The sequence below is a fragment of the Eriocheir sinensis genome, chromosome 26, assembly GCF_024679095.1.
Source record: "Eriocheir sinensis breed Jianghai 21 chromosome 26, ASM2467909v1, whole genome shotgun sequence".
In the NCBI taxonomy this organism is placed as follows: domain Eukaryota; kingdom Metazoa; phylum Arthropoda; class Malacostraca; order Decapoda; family Varunidae; genus Eriocheir; species Eriocheir sinensis.
In genome coordinates, this window is record NC_066534.1 from 16,085,378 (window position 1) to 16,103,101 (window position 17,724).

General features: G+C 44.9%; 1 protein-coding gene across 3 annotated transcripts in view; it reads right to left on the reverse strand.

The window, feature by feature from the left end:
* Window positions 1-977: 977 nt before the first annotated feature.
* Window positions 978-17,724, reverse strand: part of LOC127003826 (uncharacterized) — an 89,330-nt gene continuing 72,583 nt past the window's right edge. For all 3 annotated transcript variants that reach the window (XM_050870888.1, XM_050870890.1, XM_050870889.1), the window contains 9 exons: window positions 15,306-16,525; window positions 14,533-14,660; window positions 13,243-13,338; window positions 12,525-12,701; window positions 11,163-11,328; window positions 9,793-10,784; window positions 8,600-8,977; window positions 8,012-8,177; window positions 978-7,063 (listed from right to left, as the gene is read on the reverse strand). In XM_050870888.1, coding sequence (XP_050726845.1) covers window positions 6,000-7,063; window positions 8,012-8,177; window positions 8,600-8,977; window positions 9,793-10,784; window positions 11,163-11,328; window positions 12,525-12,701; window positions 13,243-13,338; window positions 14,533-14,660; window positions 15,306-16,525 — 4,387 coding nt within the window. In that variant the 3' untranslated portion in view covers window positions 978-5,999. The remainder of the gene's footprint in view (window positions 7,064-8,011; window positions 8,178-8,599; window positions 8,978-9,792; window positions 10,785-11,162; window positions 11,329-12,524; window positions 12,702-13,242; window positions 13,339-14,532; window positions 14,661-15,305; window positions 16,526-17,724) is intronic.

Genomic DNA, 17,724 nt, shown 5'->3' on the forward strand with positions numbered 1-17,724 from the left:
TTTGTCTTGCCTCAAGCACTTCGTTTCCCCGGTGCTGGGTCAAGCTGGGTCAGGCAGCACGACAGGCGGCCGGGCAGGTGGCCGCGAGCCACGGGGGCTGTGGAGCGCGGGCGGGGAGGTTGTGGGGAAACACGGCTCCTCGGTGACGTCACGGGCGGGTGTTCCCCGGACCCCACGGCGCAACTTAAGGAAAATAGTTTTTTTTTAATTTCCACAACTGGAAAGTCTGGCTGTCCAGAATAACGCTGATTCTGACGCGCCGCTAACACTGGTGGCGATAACCTATGTTGTGGTGCCCCGGCGGTCTGTTCAACGATCAAGAACACTGTAAACTGACCCCCTCACTGTGGGGCAGTGTTTTAACTTTTTTTTTACAACGACCTGTTGAGCTTTTTCCATACGATCCATGTTGAAGCCTTTAAGCAATACTCGAGAGATGTGAGCTTCCCGCTGTCTGGCACCAGTTATCTGTTTGTGAAGTGGCGCTCCACAAACCGTACCTTCAGAATGTCTCGGGTACCCTCTAACACAGCACCGTTCTGTCCTGCGTCACCGACAGGCTATGTGACCACAAAGCATCCACAAGACATTGGCCGAGTGTGAAGGATTGAAAGAAAGAAAATAAGCCGTCGCCCCGCCTCACCATTACACTGGATGCCCTGGACAGGTCAAAAACTCGCCAAGGAACGGAACCAGACCTGACCAGTTTGCTGTTTCGCTCGGTTTCATTTAGCCTCCAAGTCCGTATCTTCTGAAAATATTTGAATCTTGTCGTGTATCCCTACTTCCCACTCTCATTTTGCTCCTTTCTATCTATGGCCAGCCATTTCCGGCGTTCTTGCTAGTCATATTGTCTTGATCGGTCCTTGTCCTTACAGCACATACCCCCTGAGGCCACTCCCTGGGGTTTTTCTTGATAGGTTGATCCTGTTTAGGACTTTACATTGGGTTCATTGGGAGGAATTTCACACAAAACCTTCATTTATAGTTTTTATTGGTAGTTCATCTGTTTAACAGACAAAAAATGAGAAAATATAGAAGCAGGATGTCACTACTCGTGAACCTCCTGCTTCTGCTGTCACAGTTTCTGGTAACAAACATCCCTTCCACTGTAAAGGTAAAAATAAAAAACGACTGGCGCCTAACTAATATGTTCCAGCGATCCTCCGGAAATTCTCATTTTATCAATAAAACAAACCCAACAGACTTTTACTCCACAGTAACACGAACGAACGTCGACACACCCGAGACGAGAACACAATGTTGCCTCCTCGGTGCCCCAAACAGTCGGGGACACAATCACTTCAAACACTCTGAGGTGCTCCGGTACTCAGGGGAACAGAGCTCAGCTAACACATAACAACACAGTTCCTCCTCACGTCAATATAAACACAGCTATTCCACATTCGATGGCAAAGAACAGTCCTTCACTTCCCATCAGACTCCAGACTAGAGACAATCTGGTGTGTGTACTGTATGGACTTAAAAAAAAGCTAAGCCTCACACACACGCTGACTCCCACCCGGCAGTTGTCCCTAATAAATAATATCGTAAAAATCCCTCGAGACAGGACACAAAAAACATCACATTTCCAAACCTTCCATCACGATCAGATAATCTCTTAAATATCTCACTAAGATCACAGCAAGTATGTAAAATGGGGAAAGATTATCTCATCCTTAAAATAATACAGTTACTATTTTAGGACTTCTTAACAGGAGTTCAAATTCAGGAAGAGGAAGAAATCGTATTTAAAATGTTCCGAGTTTTCATGGCAACACTTAATTATTTGAGAGAGTGTGTGGAAGTGAGTGTGTGTAAGTGTGTGTGTGTGTGTGTGTGTGTGTGTGTGTGTGTGTGTGTGTGTGTGTTGTGAGTGAGTGCAAGTGTTTGAATGCAGTGCTTTTTTTCTGTGACATTCGGAGATCAGTTTGGGTTGACCTACGTGCAGGGAGGGGGCACGTCCAGGAGGAGACAGCAACAGACAGGGAGAGGAAAGACGGTAGAGTAGGGCAGGGCAGGGCAGGGAAAGTAGGATATGGAACGGTATGGTATGGTATGGTATGGTTTGGCAGGGTAGGGTAAGGTAGGAAGCCTCGCATCATAAATAAATATCTTCACCACAGTCACTTGGGCATTCTACAGTTGTATATGCCACACCAACAACAGTATCAAAATAATATCAACAATCATTTACATCCTCGTGCTCCCTACCTTACATGGACAAGTGGAAAGGATGTAGGGGGGAATGGTGGAGGGTAGGAGGAGTGGCAACAGGGAGAGGTGACAAAGACCATGCAAAAATAACTCATAATTAAAAGATCATTCATTACTTAATTCAATGGTCAAAGGAGAGGTGGTGGAGGGCAGGTGGAAGGTGAGAAAGAAGGGAGATGTGCAAAAACAGGAACTCATGCAGATTATCCATCACTTGAACCTCAAACGACAGATGAACAAACTATTATAATCTCAAGACAAGACAAGACAATCATACATGTGTTTGCCTTTTTTTCTTTCTACAGTCCAAAAGCAAACTCACCTAATCACACAGCCATCACCTCAGGGTATGACTCAAACATAACACCATTGATAATTATTCACATTATTCATACTCCTTTTCAACACACACACACACATGTCACCACTCAACCCTCACATAGGATTGGAGCCCCTGTGCTTTCTGTTGCCGGTTAGAGCACCATCAACTCAGTACACTCACGCTTCACCACGGACACTTTTCGGCGTCCCACTAAACCTTCTGTACAAGTTAAGCCGAGACGAAAATGGGAGAAAAAGATGTCTGAATGGGATGTTTTGAGCCTCTGATAAAACATAATCTGGGAAAAGAACATCGTGCTCTTTCAATCAAGCAGTTTTCCAACATTAACAAATGACTGCTGGAACAACTGATTAGTCACACACACACACACACACACACACCTCTGAGTCCTATTTACATTACTATAAATTAAACCCTATAAATGTACCGCAAAAAGATAATAATTTTCCCTAATTATATAATGCCATACCTAAAACACCAATCATAAATATAAAAAAAATACTGTAAACACACATCTGACTAGTTCAAGTTGATGCCATGTCAGCTGCACTCTCCTGTAAGTGGCTGGTGCAGTGTGGTGGACAAGACTTAAAACTCCTACAAATGTAAAAAAAAAAAATAATAATAATAATAATAATAATAATAATAATAATAAAAAAATAAAATAAAAAAAAATAAAAAAAACTAACACACTCTCACAGCACAGGCTAAACTTTCCTCTTCTGCCGTTGACGCTAACCTACAAGCACTTGGTGGACTGATGAACAAAGATGCTAACGAACTAAGAACGAAAACTTTCCATCACAGTTCAGGGACAGTCATTAGTGGCGGGGACAAATGGCACGTGGAGCTTTGATTGCGGGTCTTGCCAATAGTCTAAAGCCTCACTGAGCAAGCTTGCCTTCATTCATCCTTGACGCTCCACCAGTGTATAGAGAGAACGTCCAAATCTACTATGTGTGGCTTGATGTTTGTGGAAGGAGAGAAAATGTGCGGAGAATGTAAAATGTAGAATGTAGATTATAATGTAGTGTTCCTAAAATTAGATTGTGGAGATGGACACAATGCCTACAGCTCAGAGTGACATCAGCAGTGAACTCCCTCAAAGCCTCATCCACACACAAACTGTTCATCTTCAGCGCAACATAGAAAGATGTCCTCGTCCCATCCAGGTCCAAAGCAAACTTTCTCATGTGTGGAAAGACCCTACAGCGACACACATACAAACACTGGGCCCTTTCAAAGCTTCCTCTGTGCGCAAACTATTACCCTCATACCAACATTAGAGAGAAACCCTTGTCTGAACCTTAACACCCAAAGAAAATCATCCTTCGTAAACGGCTTACAGTCCACAGCAACATGAACACTTACGTCTGCTCAAAACTTCATCCGTGCACAAAACTATTCATCTGCAAAAGTGACATGAGTACAAGACACCATCATCATGTTCATAACCAAAGAATCCTCATAAGTTCATAAGAATCCTCCCAACAGTCAACAGTAACATAACACTTGGCTCCCTCAAAGCTGCTTGTTCAAATAAATCTTTCCAGGTCACGTCCAGACACCCCCACAACCTCCTGTCTACACAAAAATCTTCCCTTCACAGTATCACTCATAGGAGGTGGTTACAAATCCACAGACACCTTTCAAATTAGTAATCCAGGAAATTACTCGGAGATACTAAGGCGAGCTATCAACAAAAACTTGTCGAAGATCAATAATGGAATCTTAACAATTTTTCATTTGTTGTATTTTAGCTCAATTCTGCACATAGTTCTTTTGTTTTGTCTTACTTCCTAATGAGTACTAAGTTGAAAGGTGCATATGACGTGCCACAAATACTCTACTGGACATCCGTACACCTTCATCTATACAACGCAATGTTCCTATTACCAACACCAACAATGATAATAAATAATCTAGCCTGTACGATCGTCGAGACTGTGGAACAATAAATATAGGGACAACACCACAGTCACCAGCCAAGAGCCACCCACCAGTGCCAAACAACAGAGCCTGAGGTGCCAAGTGCCATGCCTGACAGACCTTTGCTGCACAAGACTACAGAACTTTGGGAACTCACTGAAAAAGGTGATAATAGACTCAATGTAGAAATTTCAAATATACGTACTACCTCTATGATAAATTGATGAATAAATTTATTTGCCTACTCTAAGATAAAGTGTTTTGGTGTGTAATTAAGTATCTGGGACACAAAGGATTCTGCACTAAGCATCTCGTCACTAGTAACTAATCTTACCCAGCAGGTGGAAAAGAATAAGTGTCCTGCTTTGAATTTCATTCGTGCGATTTGGGGAATCAGGTTCACCAGATTCCTCTGAGTTAGGTCAGTGCAGGGAGTATCAGGGCTAGTCATATAAGAGAAAAAAGGAGAAACTTATTAACTCCTAGACTAATCCATTCAGTGTTTTTGCTCAACTCCACATCGTTTAGCGCTAATGATAAATAAAAAAATTGCATTCCCTGGCATGAGCCACCTTCCCAGATATGCCTCCATACATACTATGATGAGCTTTTCAGCAAGGAAGTTAATTCATGGTAGCTTAACACCACACATCACTACTTGAACAAATCACTTACACCAGCCACGTGCGCTCCAGCACGACTGACTCTTACAGAACACATATGATGCTGTGCTGTGGATGGAGAGTTCCTTCAGAGGACTTGACAACTCTGAGTTATCTTGGCTAAATGTATTCAACTTGGAATTAATTTCCTTTCACTCTGCCCACCTTTCTCTTTCTCTCTTTTTGCACAGCAACAAATTGTATGAAAAGTCACACTTCAGTCAAACTACACCACAAACTCCCTCAGCTGAAGATTGCAAATGTCTGCTTTCATAACTAACATAAATGTTTCAAGGAACTTTGAAGCCACTCCTAAACATGGCTTCAGATGGTACTGCCCTGCCAAGCACTGTGTAGTAGTGCCATACAAAAGTGACTGTACGTAGGAGACTCACCATCAACACCACAAGCCTGTGCTGCCAAGAACCCAGCAGTAGGAGCACATCCACATCTAACACATAGTAACTTTATAAACAACATGAACTATCAACAAATGTGCTGTCAATGTTATGCTTCAGAAATTAACCACCACTTCCAATAAAATATTTTGCTTTTAATGTGAGATATAAAAAAATCTAGAAAAAAATGTCAAGCACAGCATAGAAACAGCACATTCAGCACATTTTGGTTTATGGAAAACAGCCTGTTCATCAGGATGGTTTCATGATGCTGACATAAATAATATTTTCTCAAAAGAGTATTATAAAATTCATTAAACCCATACGGTGCCCAGCTGATCACAGCAGGGCAACCCTTAACACAGCAACACTGGCAAACATGGCAGTCCTCCATGCATGCCGTCAGCAGGCCAGGAACACACTACAGTGGCACCGGGGGCACCGTGGTTGTCACGTCCCACCATTGGTCTCTTCCTCCAGCACTGTGACTGACCTGGCCTTTGACTTTTTCTTTTTCTTTCCCTTCTTTTCATCACTTTTCTCGGCGATGAGTGGCACATCCTCACGCTTGCCCTTCTTGATTTTATTGCTAGAGTCACTACAAGTGCTCACCGTCTCACTGCTGCTGCCAAAGTGCTGCAGTGAGTACCACTCCCAGTTGTCTGAGCGAAGCTTGACTTTGGGCACTGGTGAAGTCCTATGGCGGTCGGAATAGCCTGACGTGTAGCCAGAGTGCATGTAATCACTGCCTACGTAACCCTGATCCACAGAATCATTGCCGTTCACATAAATGTTGCCGTCAGTAACATCAGCACTAAACATGTGACTACTCAAGGTGTCTGTTGCCTCACTGAAGTGGACACTGTTGCTGCCGTTGTAATAATACTCGGGAGCATGCTCGCCATGCCCGTTGTAAGGTGTACCGTTAACTGCTGGATAGAATTCTGACTCATGTACGAAGTGTTGCTGACTTTCTTGACTAAAATTCTTCTTTTTCAATTTTTTCATCTTCTTTTTCTCTGCACCACTTTTAAGTTTCTCTGAGGCACAACTTACTGAGTGGGACTTTGAAAGTTTTGATCCTTTTTTGCTACTAATCTCAGAGTTTTGGCAGCAATTGAACGAATGTCCCTTTGAAGTCTGAGTACCATCGTGAGGATGGCCATCAGATGTGACCTCTTCAACAAACATCCTTGAGCCAACGGTTGCACTACCTGGAAGCTCCTGCGATGTACCAGGACAGTGTGGGGAGGCTGAGTCAGTCTGGGAGGTGCTGGGTGCCTCCTTGGCCTCCACCTGGTCCCCACAAAATAGCACTCCAGCGCTGGACATGTCGAGGGTCTCAATGCGTCGAGACCTTCTCGTGGAGCTGCAAGACTTCTCAACGATGCTGGCATTGGATTTAGACCTCTTGAGTGTTCCACTGCTGGATTTTTTCTTCCTCCTACGGTCACTGACAGAGTCCACCATGATGGGGATGGCTGGTTCAATGATCAGCAGGTCCTCATAGGTGCCTGGAACAAGGGAAAACAGTAAGGCAAGGGAACAGTCAATGCCTTGCCAGCCACCATGATGGGTATGGACAGCTCAAAGGATTAACAATTCCTCATACATGCCAGGAACAAAGGAACATGCTGAAGAAAGCAAGGGAACAACTGATGCCTTGGCCACCAATGGTTCTAATGGCTTCTGGTGGTCAGTGTTGGGTAGGTGGTTCATTTTCTACAAATTTTGTGCTGGATCAAAAGCTCTTTGGAAAACAATAACTGTTACTTCCTATTAATATGTCTATGACACATGAGATAAGAAAGGACAAGAGAGTCCTACTCTTTCTCTCTTTCAACAAATCATGTTTCTTACATCCTAAATTATTGGTCCAACACATGTTCCCTTTACTGTGTGTGTGTGTGTGTGTGTGTGTGTGTGTGTGTGTGTGAAGTTACTTTCACACACATAGTTTCACTCCAAATCTTAATGTATAACCTGAATAAAAATCTTCCCTTATTTCATAAAGATGGTCCAGAAAACTTTTCTGACTGAACATTTAGAAGTTTTTTTTATTTAACAGCTTCTTATGCTTTTAATTGCTTCTTAGTTTTGATCTACTCTACTTAAGTTCCTGAGTAGCAGTTTCTGCTCAATATTACAAGACGTCTCAAAGTACAAACTTCTTGTTTCATCTTGTGCTTAATTATTGATTCTGCGCATCCCCATTGTTCATCAGGTGATGGCCCTCCGCTGTGTGTGGTGTTGGTTGACTAGAACGCCATCCTGGCCATGTAAGAGTGTGTAAACCTTTGAGGGGCAGGCTAAGTGGCCTATACACCACATGCCATCTATTTTAATGCCAGCCCTAGTCCCTGCACTCCTTCCCTGCATGCCTCACTCCTCACTTATGTCCTCCCATCCTACAGGCTTTTCTGCTCTGGATTCCTACCAAACAAGAGGCTGCAGGCACTCACCAGATATCCTGAGTGCCTCCTCGCTGGGGCGGCGGCACCGACGATGGAGTCCTGAGCGCTCCCTTGTAATGCTGTCCACTGACCGCCGCCGCACTCGACCCCTTGACCAGCCGCTGCTGCTGCTGCCCCCCAGCAGTTGCCTGTCTGATGGGTCCTCACTTGGGGTCTGAGGAAAAAAGAGTGATCAGCACATTGCCTTGTGTCACTTCCTGATGCCATGTGTTAGTTCACGGTTGTGCTGGCTTCCCAGTGTTGGGGAGCCCCTGAGCACTGAGGGAAAGAAACCCAAAACTTTGACTCCACTTGACAAGCAATTTACTGCACACTGGGAACATGCTTGGGTCCAAGCTTGGACTTTGCTCAAGAGGAACCAGTACCAAAAATGCAACATGTTTGTATTTTACTTGAGCTTACCTTCCGTGTGCCTTTATTTCTTTGGCTTAATTGCTTTTTCCCCATTTAATACTGAAATTGCTTTACTGATATCATAACCACACACAAATGGAAAATCATGCCACTATCCTATTTTTCTCTTTTCTATATGAGGTAAATAGAAGTATAAGCACACCAATGTGAATGTACACCCACCTGTGCCCTCCTGTCCTGCCCCTCCAGTTGCATGAGCCTGTCCCGTGACGTCCTCTTGTGGCAGAGGACAAACACCACACACAGCACCACCACCTCCACCACCATCAGGAGGAGGTGCTGCTCCACCACCGTGTGCGCCAGATTCTCCCGCTCCTCCACCAGCTTGCCCAGAAGGTCGCTGACACTGGCCAGCTGCATCTCCAGGGCCTCGATGTCCCGCTGGTGGTGCTGGTCACGCTCGAAGGCCTGGCGGGATGTGGCGTTGAGCGCAGCGATGGTCAGGTTGAACTGCCGCTGCATCTCCTCCATCTGGCGCTTGTACCGGCGGCTCAGCTCCTCTAGGTACTGGCTGCTGATGGACATGTTGTACTCCAGCGCCTGGGGGGAGCAAGGAGTGGGGGTGAGGGCGAGGCTGGCATGGATACACAAGGCTAAACAAGGATGTAGGAAGACCATGTACAGTGGAACCCTTGGCCTACACGTGGCAGCAACTGAGAACTGGTTAGTCACTAATTTCCATCCATTAATCTATCTAACCTCTTATACCTTTGATCATATTTGCAATGACTACACAGCTGTTTAATTGAATGATTCATCAACTACCCTATTTGTAAACCAGTTTTGCTAATCCTTAAGCCTGGATTTACCTGCCTTAGACACAATGCAAAGGGTTTCTACATTATTTAGAGTAAAAGTACTTGATAAATGTCCCCTTTGTAAGAGAAGGGGTAGTGACTAGTAAGGGGGAAGGTCAGGAACAGTGTGGGGATGGGAGACCGTCAGCTCCTTCAGGTGCTGGCAGCTGCTGGACATACTGTACTCAGCACCTGGCAGGGGGAGGCATGGGGTGTGTAGTGGGAAGGCGTGTGGGTTGATGATGGGTTGATTCATGGAGGAAAGGTGAGGAGTGGAACCAGAGACAAAAATCAAATATATCTTGAAGTGAAGTGGCTGTGTTAGTGATGGTAGAGTGAAAAATATTGACAAGAAAAAAATAAAACACATTTGGTACAAAAGTAATTGCTCGTAAGGGGCAAGATGAAGAGTGAACCAAGTGTAGATCAAATACAATAAATGGGAAAGTGACTATTAATGAGGGAAGGGAGGGGGCTGAAGTGTTGCCAACAGTGTTAGTATAAGAGGTGAAAGATGTTATAAATAAAAGATCAAATTCAAAGGGAAGTGGCAGTTACCTTGATCTTGTTGGACAGTCGCACCACCACAGACTCCTTGTTGGTGGGGGAGGTGGAGGACACCTTGGGCTCTGCAGGGAGAGGTGTGACATGCACTGGAGCCTCTTCCTCCTGCTTCTCTTCCTCCTCCTTGGCAGGGTCTTCCTCTGCCAGCTCCAGCCCCACAAAGGCAGAGCCATCCACCGGCACTCCCTCCTCAGGCTCCGTGGTGTTGTCTGGCTGCTCCGCCTCCTTCACGCCCCGGTCCTGGCTGCCTGCTGCTGCTTTCACTTTCTTTGGCTTGGGGACCTCAGCGTTTGAGGCATCAGGGACTCCTGAAGGTGCTGGTTCCTCAGGACTCACTGCAACATGATCAACTGGGAACTGCTTGGCACCCATGTCTTGGCTGTCTGGGGTCAGGGAACTGCCCAAGCTGTGCACATCGGGATCAGTGCGGGTGATGGTGGAGGTGTTGATCTTGGCGTTCTTCACGTACGGAGGAATCGTGTTCTCAGGTGGCATGATGGCTGGTGTTGTGGCAGAGAAGTTTTCTGGCAGGAGTGTGCCGCCATCTGACTCACAGGCCACCTGGGAGTCCATGATGCGGCTGTCGTGCATGAAGCACATGGCCAGCACATGCTTGGGAGACAGCATGATGCAGAGGTAGCTGCTGTTGCAGGCCGTGTCGTACACAACACCGTCACTCACCTCAGGCATCAGGCACATGGTGGATGCCAAGAGGCGGCAGAAACCAGAGTTCTTAATAACCTGCGACACAAAGGACCGTCGCATCAGCACTTGGTACTCGGCACGGTAGCACGACAGGATGTAGTTGAGGGAGTCGGCCAGCTGGCAGGTTAGCTTGTCCACTATGTAACTAGGGTGCAGTGAGTAGCAGTTGTCCCCGGGTTCACTGGAGGCACTGCGGGGGCGGTACCCTCGCTTGATGACATCCAGGACACCGCTGAACATGTTCTTGATCACAGTCGGGATGACGCTCGGCTTGCCCTCGTCTGCAACACAAAGGGTGCGTGATGCAACTGGTGACATGCAGCTGATGATGGTGATGGTGAGGTAAAGATGACACAAAAGGTAATAAGAATGAAAAAGAAATTATAAAAAGATAAAAGTAATTAAAACAACAAAACTGGATGAAAAATAATAAAACTAATTACGTAATGAAATACTAAACAGTTCATATCTATCAGCCAAATAATGAATTTCAAAAATATAACTGAAATATGAAAATAATTAAAACATTATGGTCTCAGGGGGAACAAAATGTAATATGAATGTAGAAAGAGATAGATAGGGCTACCCCTGGTGTTAAGATGACAGGGGTGATGTGTGATGTGATGAAGGGTGCTGAGAAGCCTCCACTGCTGCCTCACCTTTGACTTTCTTCTCTGCCGGGACATCAATGAACACTTCCTCAGGCTCCTCAGGCTCCTCGGGCTCCTCCACAGTGTCAATCACCTCAAACTCCGACAAGCCGTAGATGCGAAAAAGGGAGATGGGACAGAAGAACTCGGAGCCGTAGTGACTGTGCACCTCGACCTGTCAATGGAAGGAGAAAGGTGGTTCATTGAGGCAGAGAAAAGAACTCTGTGTCGCTGTACAGTTGTCCCATGTGAAGGGTACCTGAGAAAAGAAATAGGAAGAACCTGCCTTGTTTTCTTGCCTCAGATATACATTGTCACCTTCGTAAACAAACCACCTAAGTCATTATTTTCTACTTTACAGGAAATCAGAAAAGAAATGTCATTGTCTCATTTGGATTAAGATTTAGGCAGAAATGAAAAGGCCAATTCCAGAACACTCACACCTTGAATAATGAAGGCAACTATACAAAAATGGGCGTCACTTGTTGAAAAATTAATGTAGACAAAAACCTGGAAATCGCTGAAAAATGACTTTGGCGATTATTTTATGAGGGTGACGATATATATATATAAAAAAAAGGGAAATACTGATACTAACTGTGGGATGTGTGATACTGACCCCTTCATTACCAACTGCACACAGCCCACACATGCCAAAACACCCTCACACAGACTTTTTTGCCCAGTCAACCCAAATATTTATCTCTACACTTTTATTCAGTTATTTATATTACTCTTTTACATGCTCAGATAGATTTTGGCACCGAGATGTATCATAAGTGAAATAGAATTAGGATCGTTATCTTAGACTGGGCCAATAAACTGAAAATGTTAGATCCTGATGCTGGGAGAACCTAAATGGAAGATAGTCCCAATACTATACGGGTTAAGCACCAAGGAGTTTTATTAGGATCGTAATCTTAGACTGGGCCAATAAACTGAAAATGTTAGATCCTGATGCTGGGGGAACTTAAATGGAAAATAGTCCCAACACTGTAAAGGTTAAGGTTGGTATTGTCAAATGCTCCCACCCCTCACACCAACTATTTCCAAAGGCCAAAAAGGAGGTTAATCGAGCTCTAATGAGTGTTCTTTTAGGTTCACGGTACAGAAGAAGGCTCAGACTACCACCAGGGTCATAAAAGTACCCCTGGAAATGCCCTAAACTCCCACGAAAGACCAGTAAATTACGTGTTCGTGGGGGCAGAAATGTTTAAAAATATGGTACAGAAGAAGGCTCAGACTACTACCAGGGTCATAAAAGTACCCCTGGAAATGCCCTAAACTCCCAGGAAAGACCAGTAAATTACGTGTTCGTGGGGGCAGAAATGTTTAAAAATATGGCTCTAAGCACCAAGGAGTTATAGTCACCTTGATGTATTTGAAGAAGTCCTCCGTCTCTATAGGAAAGGACTGCACGGCACGGTTGCCCTCCTGGCCCCGGGCCCGGGCAAGGGGCGTCCAGTCCCTGCTGGGGTAGCGGTGGCTCGCCAGCACGTGGATGTCCTTGGGCAAGTTACTGAACAGCTCAAAATTGGCAATATCAAACTGAAAACAGGGAAGACAAAATGTAAGATAAATGCTTCTTCTCTCTATTTCTCTTGTTTCTCCCTCCACACCTTCTCTATTCATTCTGTCTGTCGCTCTTCTTCCTTCTGTTGTTTTCTCCCTAGACCCTTTCTTTTTTTTTCCTTAACCTCATTTTTCTTTCCCTACTCTCTATTTTCCCTTTGTTCCTCCTCCTCCTCTCACTCGTACTATACAAAATGAAGCTTACATCACGTGGAATTGTACTGAAAGCTTAAAATTACACTAAGGAGAGATTAGGGAGTTATTCGCTGTAATAGCTACGAATGTATTGTCCAAGGAAAGAACTGGCTAGTATATATTACATCGCCACTCCTCCTCCTCTACCATGACAATCATTCCCAACTTTCTGCAGCCTGATGATCTCACAACAACACCAAAAACACAACGACCACCACTCCCAGGCCCTCCTCCTCCTCTATCACCACCTATATGCTGGGGCCTGATACTCTCACAACACCAAAACATAACCACCACAATCCCCACCACAATCCCCACCTACCTTCTGCGGCCTGATGCTCTCACACAGCTCAATGACGAACCAGGTCTTGTCCCGACATTTGTTGAGGAGATACTCGTCCTTGTTAGCATGAATCACCTGTGGATAAGAGGCACTCGTCAATACAGGGGAGTGAACGATGTGTTATCCAAGGTAATTAGGTATTCCTGTGGCTATAAGAGGGTATAAAATAGGTCCTTGTGTTGTGGATATAGGCAGTTATGAGACGCACATGGAGGTATAAAAAGTATGCTTATCTTTATGGGTATGTGAGGAATGCTTGCCTTGTCTTGTCAGTTAAAAGAGGTATTTGTGGGTCTGTGCAGATAAGGAATAGATGCTTGTCACTAAGATAGATATGAAAGAAGCGTTTGTGTCCTGCATTTCTTGTGATAGAGAGAGACAGAAGGCGGGTCAGTATTATTTTGAAAGCCTTAACCCGGTAGCAGCGGGGATCATGTTTCTTAATGGTCCCTCCAAGCGAGAAAAATGAGAAAAAATCACCCCTCACACAAACCATTTCATAATATATATCAAAGCATTTGTGATCAGATTATGCATCATCTATTTTGGGGGGTTTATATCATGGCACAAATTTGGCCCGTCGCTGCTACACGATAAAGCCACAAATTTGGCCCGTCACTGCTACACGATAAAGCCACAAATTTGGCCCGTCACTGCTACACGATAAAGCCACAAATTTGGCCCGTTGCTGCTACACGGTAAAGCCACAAATTTGACCCATCGCTGCTACCGGGTTAAGACAGAAGGCAGATCAGTATTATTTTGAAAGCCTTAACTAAATTCCCTCTCTGGTAGTTAGATATATATTTTCCACCTACATCTCTTCCCCTTTGTTCCTCTCTCCTCACACTCTTTCCTCCTTTTGCTTCTCTCCTCTCCCTCTCATCCTCTTCTCTCCTCTCCCTCCCCTTCTCTTTCTCTTTGGTAATTCTTCCTTTCCCCCTCTTCCTCATTTCCTTCTCTCCTCTCCTCTGTGTTTCCGTTGTTTCTCCCTGTTTTTATATTCTTTCTTTCCTATTCCTCTTCTCCCCTTCTTTCTGTTTTTTTCTCCCTGATCATTTCCTTTTCACCAGTTTCTTTCTCTCCTTTTCCCTCCCCTCCTCTATTTCCCTCTTTGTTTCTTATTCCTTTTATTCTTTTTCCTACTCTCTCCTTTATCTTCTCTCCTTCTAATCTTCTCTTTTCTCTTCCCAAAGTATCAACCTTCTCTTTCTTTGCCCCTTCACACGGCAAGCCCAGCCCCTGCCCCCAGCCCCCAGCAGGACCCACCTTGGAGGCATGGCTGGCCTCGGGGTTGGCCGTCAGCAGCTTGGAGCCACAGTCTGGCGAGGCGTAGTTCTTGCTCTTCACCTTCGGACCCTTGCCATGCCCATTGCTGCCATGCCCGTTACTCACGACTGCAGGGAAATAATATAGTGTGATTAATACATACAGAAACATATATAAAGTAAATGGAGCATATAAGTAAAGAAATGGAGGTAAAATTAATATTATCTGACAGAATCTTTTGAGGGTGAATGTGACTGGGTCCAAAAAGTAATAATAATAAGACTGATGGCTGATATGAACATGATGTATGAATCCACTATTAAAATACTTGGTGCAACAGATTCAAGAAAGTTATAATATACATACTGATGTGATAACTGATATTATTATTATTTTTTTAACAAAGGAGACAGCTCAAGGGCACAAAAAAAGGAAACAATAAAAAAACAAAAATGCTACTCATTGCTCCTAAAAAGAATCCAAAGAGGTGGCCAAAAGAGGGAGCAAAACCTATTTTCTCATCACAAAAGTAACAATATATCAGTTTTGGAGTCAAAGTTACATACTAGTTCTCTTTTGGCCACTTCTCTTAACTCTTTTCATAGGAGCAGTGTGCAGGCTTTTTTTCATTATCGTTTTCTTTATTTTTTTTGGCCTTGTGCTGTTTCCTGTACTGTAAAAACAAACAAAAAAAAGTCTGTAAAAAAAACTAAAAAGAAAAGTCAAGGTTCTCCTGATCACACTTTTCGACCCTCACAGCGCCATCAACTTACTGTCATTCTTCTTCTCGGCGTTGACTCGCTGCGTGAACTGGCTGTACGTCTCGAGAGTGTCTGGCGGCTTATCCTGCTTGGCGTCCGGACTCTTCTCTGCAGCATCCTTCTTCTTGGGTTTCTCGGGTTCACTTGGCTTCTTCTTTTTCTTGGTGATTTCCTCAGGGGCGTCAGAGTCACCAGCAGGCTTGTCTTTATCTTCCTTATCTTCCTCCGCTTCAGGCACATCAGCGGGCACTTTTTCCTCTTCCGTCACATTGGTTTTCTCGTCTGTGGCTTCCTCGACCTCACTGTCTACTGCCGCCACAGCCTCTGCTTCACCCTCTCCCTTGACAGCCTCTTCAGTCTCATTCCCTGACTCCGCGGCTGCTGGACTACCATCAAGCGCTTCTGTTGCTGTGGTTGTTTTCTCCTCCTCTGTGGGTTGTTCTAAGGGTATCACAGGTGCTTCAGTGACCGCCTCCGCCTCAGCAGAAGCAGCGGACTCTGTTGTTGCCTCCTGTGGGTGAGGGGATTCCTTTTCAGCTTCAGCATCCCCAGTAGGTGTTGCCGATGGTTGATCATCTTCCTTGGGGTTTTCAACTTGAGACTTTTCCTCCTGCTGCTGAGCCTCTTCAACCACCTCAGGCTGTTGGGCATCCTTCGTCTCTTCAGGTGATGTTTCAGTTGTCTCTGTGGCCTCAGTGGCTACAGGAACTTCTGCATCTGAGCTTCCCTGTGACTGAACTCCAACCCCATCCTCTGTTTTCTGTGTTTCTGAGCTTCCCTGTGACTGAACTCCAACCCCATCCTCTGTTTTCTGAGTTTCTGTGGAGGAGCTGTCTTCCTTGGGGGCGTGAACAGCGGGAGTGGTCTCAGTAGCTGTTGCACTTTCTTCCTTCACAGGCTCGCTCACTTCTTTTTCCTCAGTATTGGGCTGAGGTGAAGCCTTCTTCGGTTTAGCGTTCGCCTTGTAAGACAGTTGAGAGTGGCCTGACCCTCCCCAGGATTTCGGTTTGCGCAGGTACGTGAAGTTCTCGGCAGGAAAGCTACTGAAAAACTCCTTGCCTCCCAGTATGTGACTCAAGGTGACATCTGTCTTCTTGGAGAGGACGCTCCGCCTGCCATCCACGACATGCGCGGGGCTGATGGAGACGTTGCCGGGCCCAGGCGTCACCCTCACGTCCAGCACGCCCAGCGCCTTCGTCACCACCTCGATGCCGCTCCCCAAAGGCTGCACGCTGGAAGCACAAAACAATCAGATTTAGCACGACAACTCAAAGTCTTTAGAACACACTTAGAAGACTAGGGCACAAGAAGAGTGTACTAACAGGTATTTCTGAAAGTATAGTTAACAATTGGGAGGGAGGGTAGAGGTGTGAGAGACGGGGGATGTAGGAGGAGGGGTAGTTTAATTAAGGGGGTGACTATAGTATGTTTTGAGGGGGGCGAGTCAGCACAGAGACGGAAGTATATGCGGAAACCCTACGCGTTATGGCACTCAAATATCGTCACTCAGCAAGATGTAAAGCATAATTTGTTTTCGTTATTCATATATCTACAGAAAGTTCTAAGGACGAAGTTACGAGCAAAAGACCAGTCGTAAGAGAAGAGGTATTCTGTCATTAAGAATCCAGGAAGATGCCGCAGAATAGCTAGATTTACTTCTTGAGGTATCCTGATACTCCCCTGTTGAAACTTGACCCAAAGGGGGGAGGGGAGAGGGAGGAAATGCAAGAATAATGATGCTCCAGAGTTTACCAGCGAAAGGGAAACAATCAATAAAAAGTCCAGATTATTCTCATTAGGCATATAAAATACTCTCCTGAAGCACACCTCATGGGACAAAAAAAAACACTTAAAGACTTATCCGGACCAGCGAAAAGGAAACCGCGCCTAACCCGGTAGCAGCGACGGGCCAAATTTGTGGCTTTACCGTGTAGGCCAAATTTCTGCCGTGATATAAACCCCAAATTTGAAATTTTTTTTTTGTGTGATGATTTTTTTTTATTTTTTATCGCTTAGAGGGGAAGTAACCGACGTAGGCAATTTTACCATTGTAGCAGTTTTACCGCCAATTTCTATAACCATGATATAACCAAAAATAAACTACATAACAAAATCACAAAGAACGTTGATATATATATTATGATTATTAGTGTGGTTGATTTTTTTTCATTTTTTCTCATTTTTAACCTTTAAGGAATATGATCCCTGTATGAAGCACAGGTTAATACTACTACTCCCACACTCAACTCATCGATCGGAGGAAACAGTAGGAAGACTTGCCCAGAATTTACCAGCGAAAGGGAAACAATGAACACCAAAGTCGGGAGATTAACTTCATTACGCGCCTTAATACCTACTCCTCCGCTGAACCTCAACTCATCGGAAGAAGGAAACAGTAGGAAGACTTGCCCAGAATTCACCCGCCAAACAC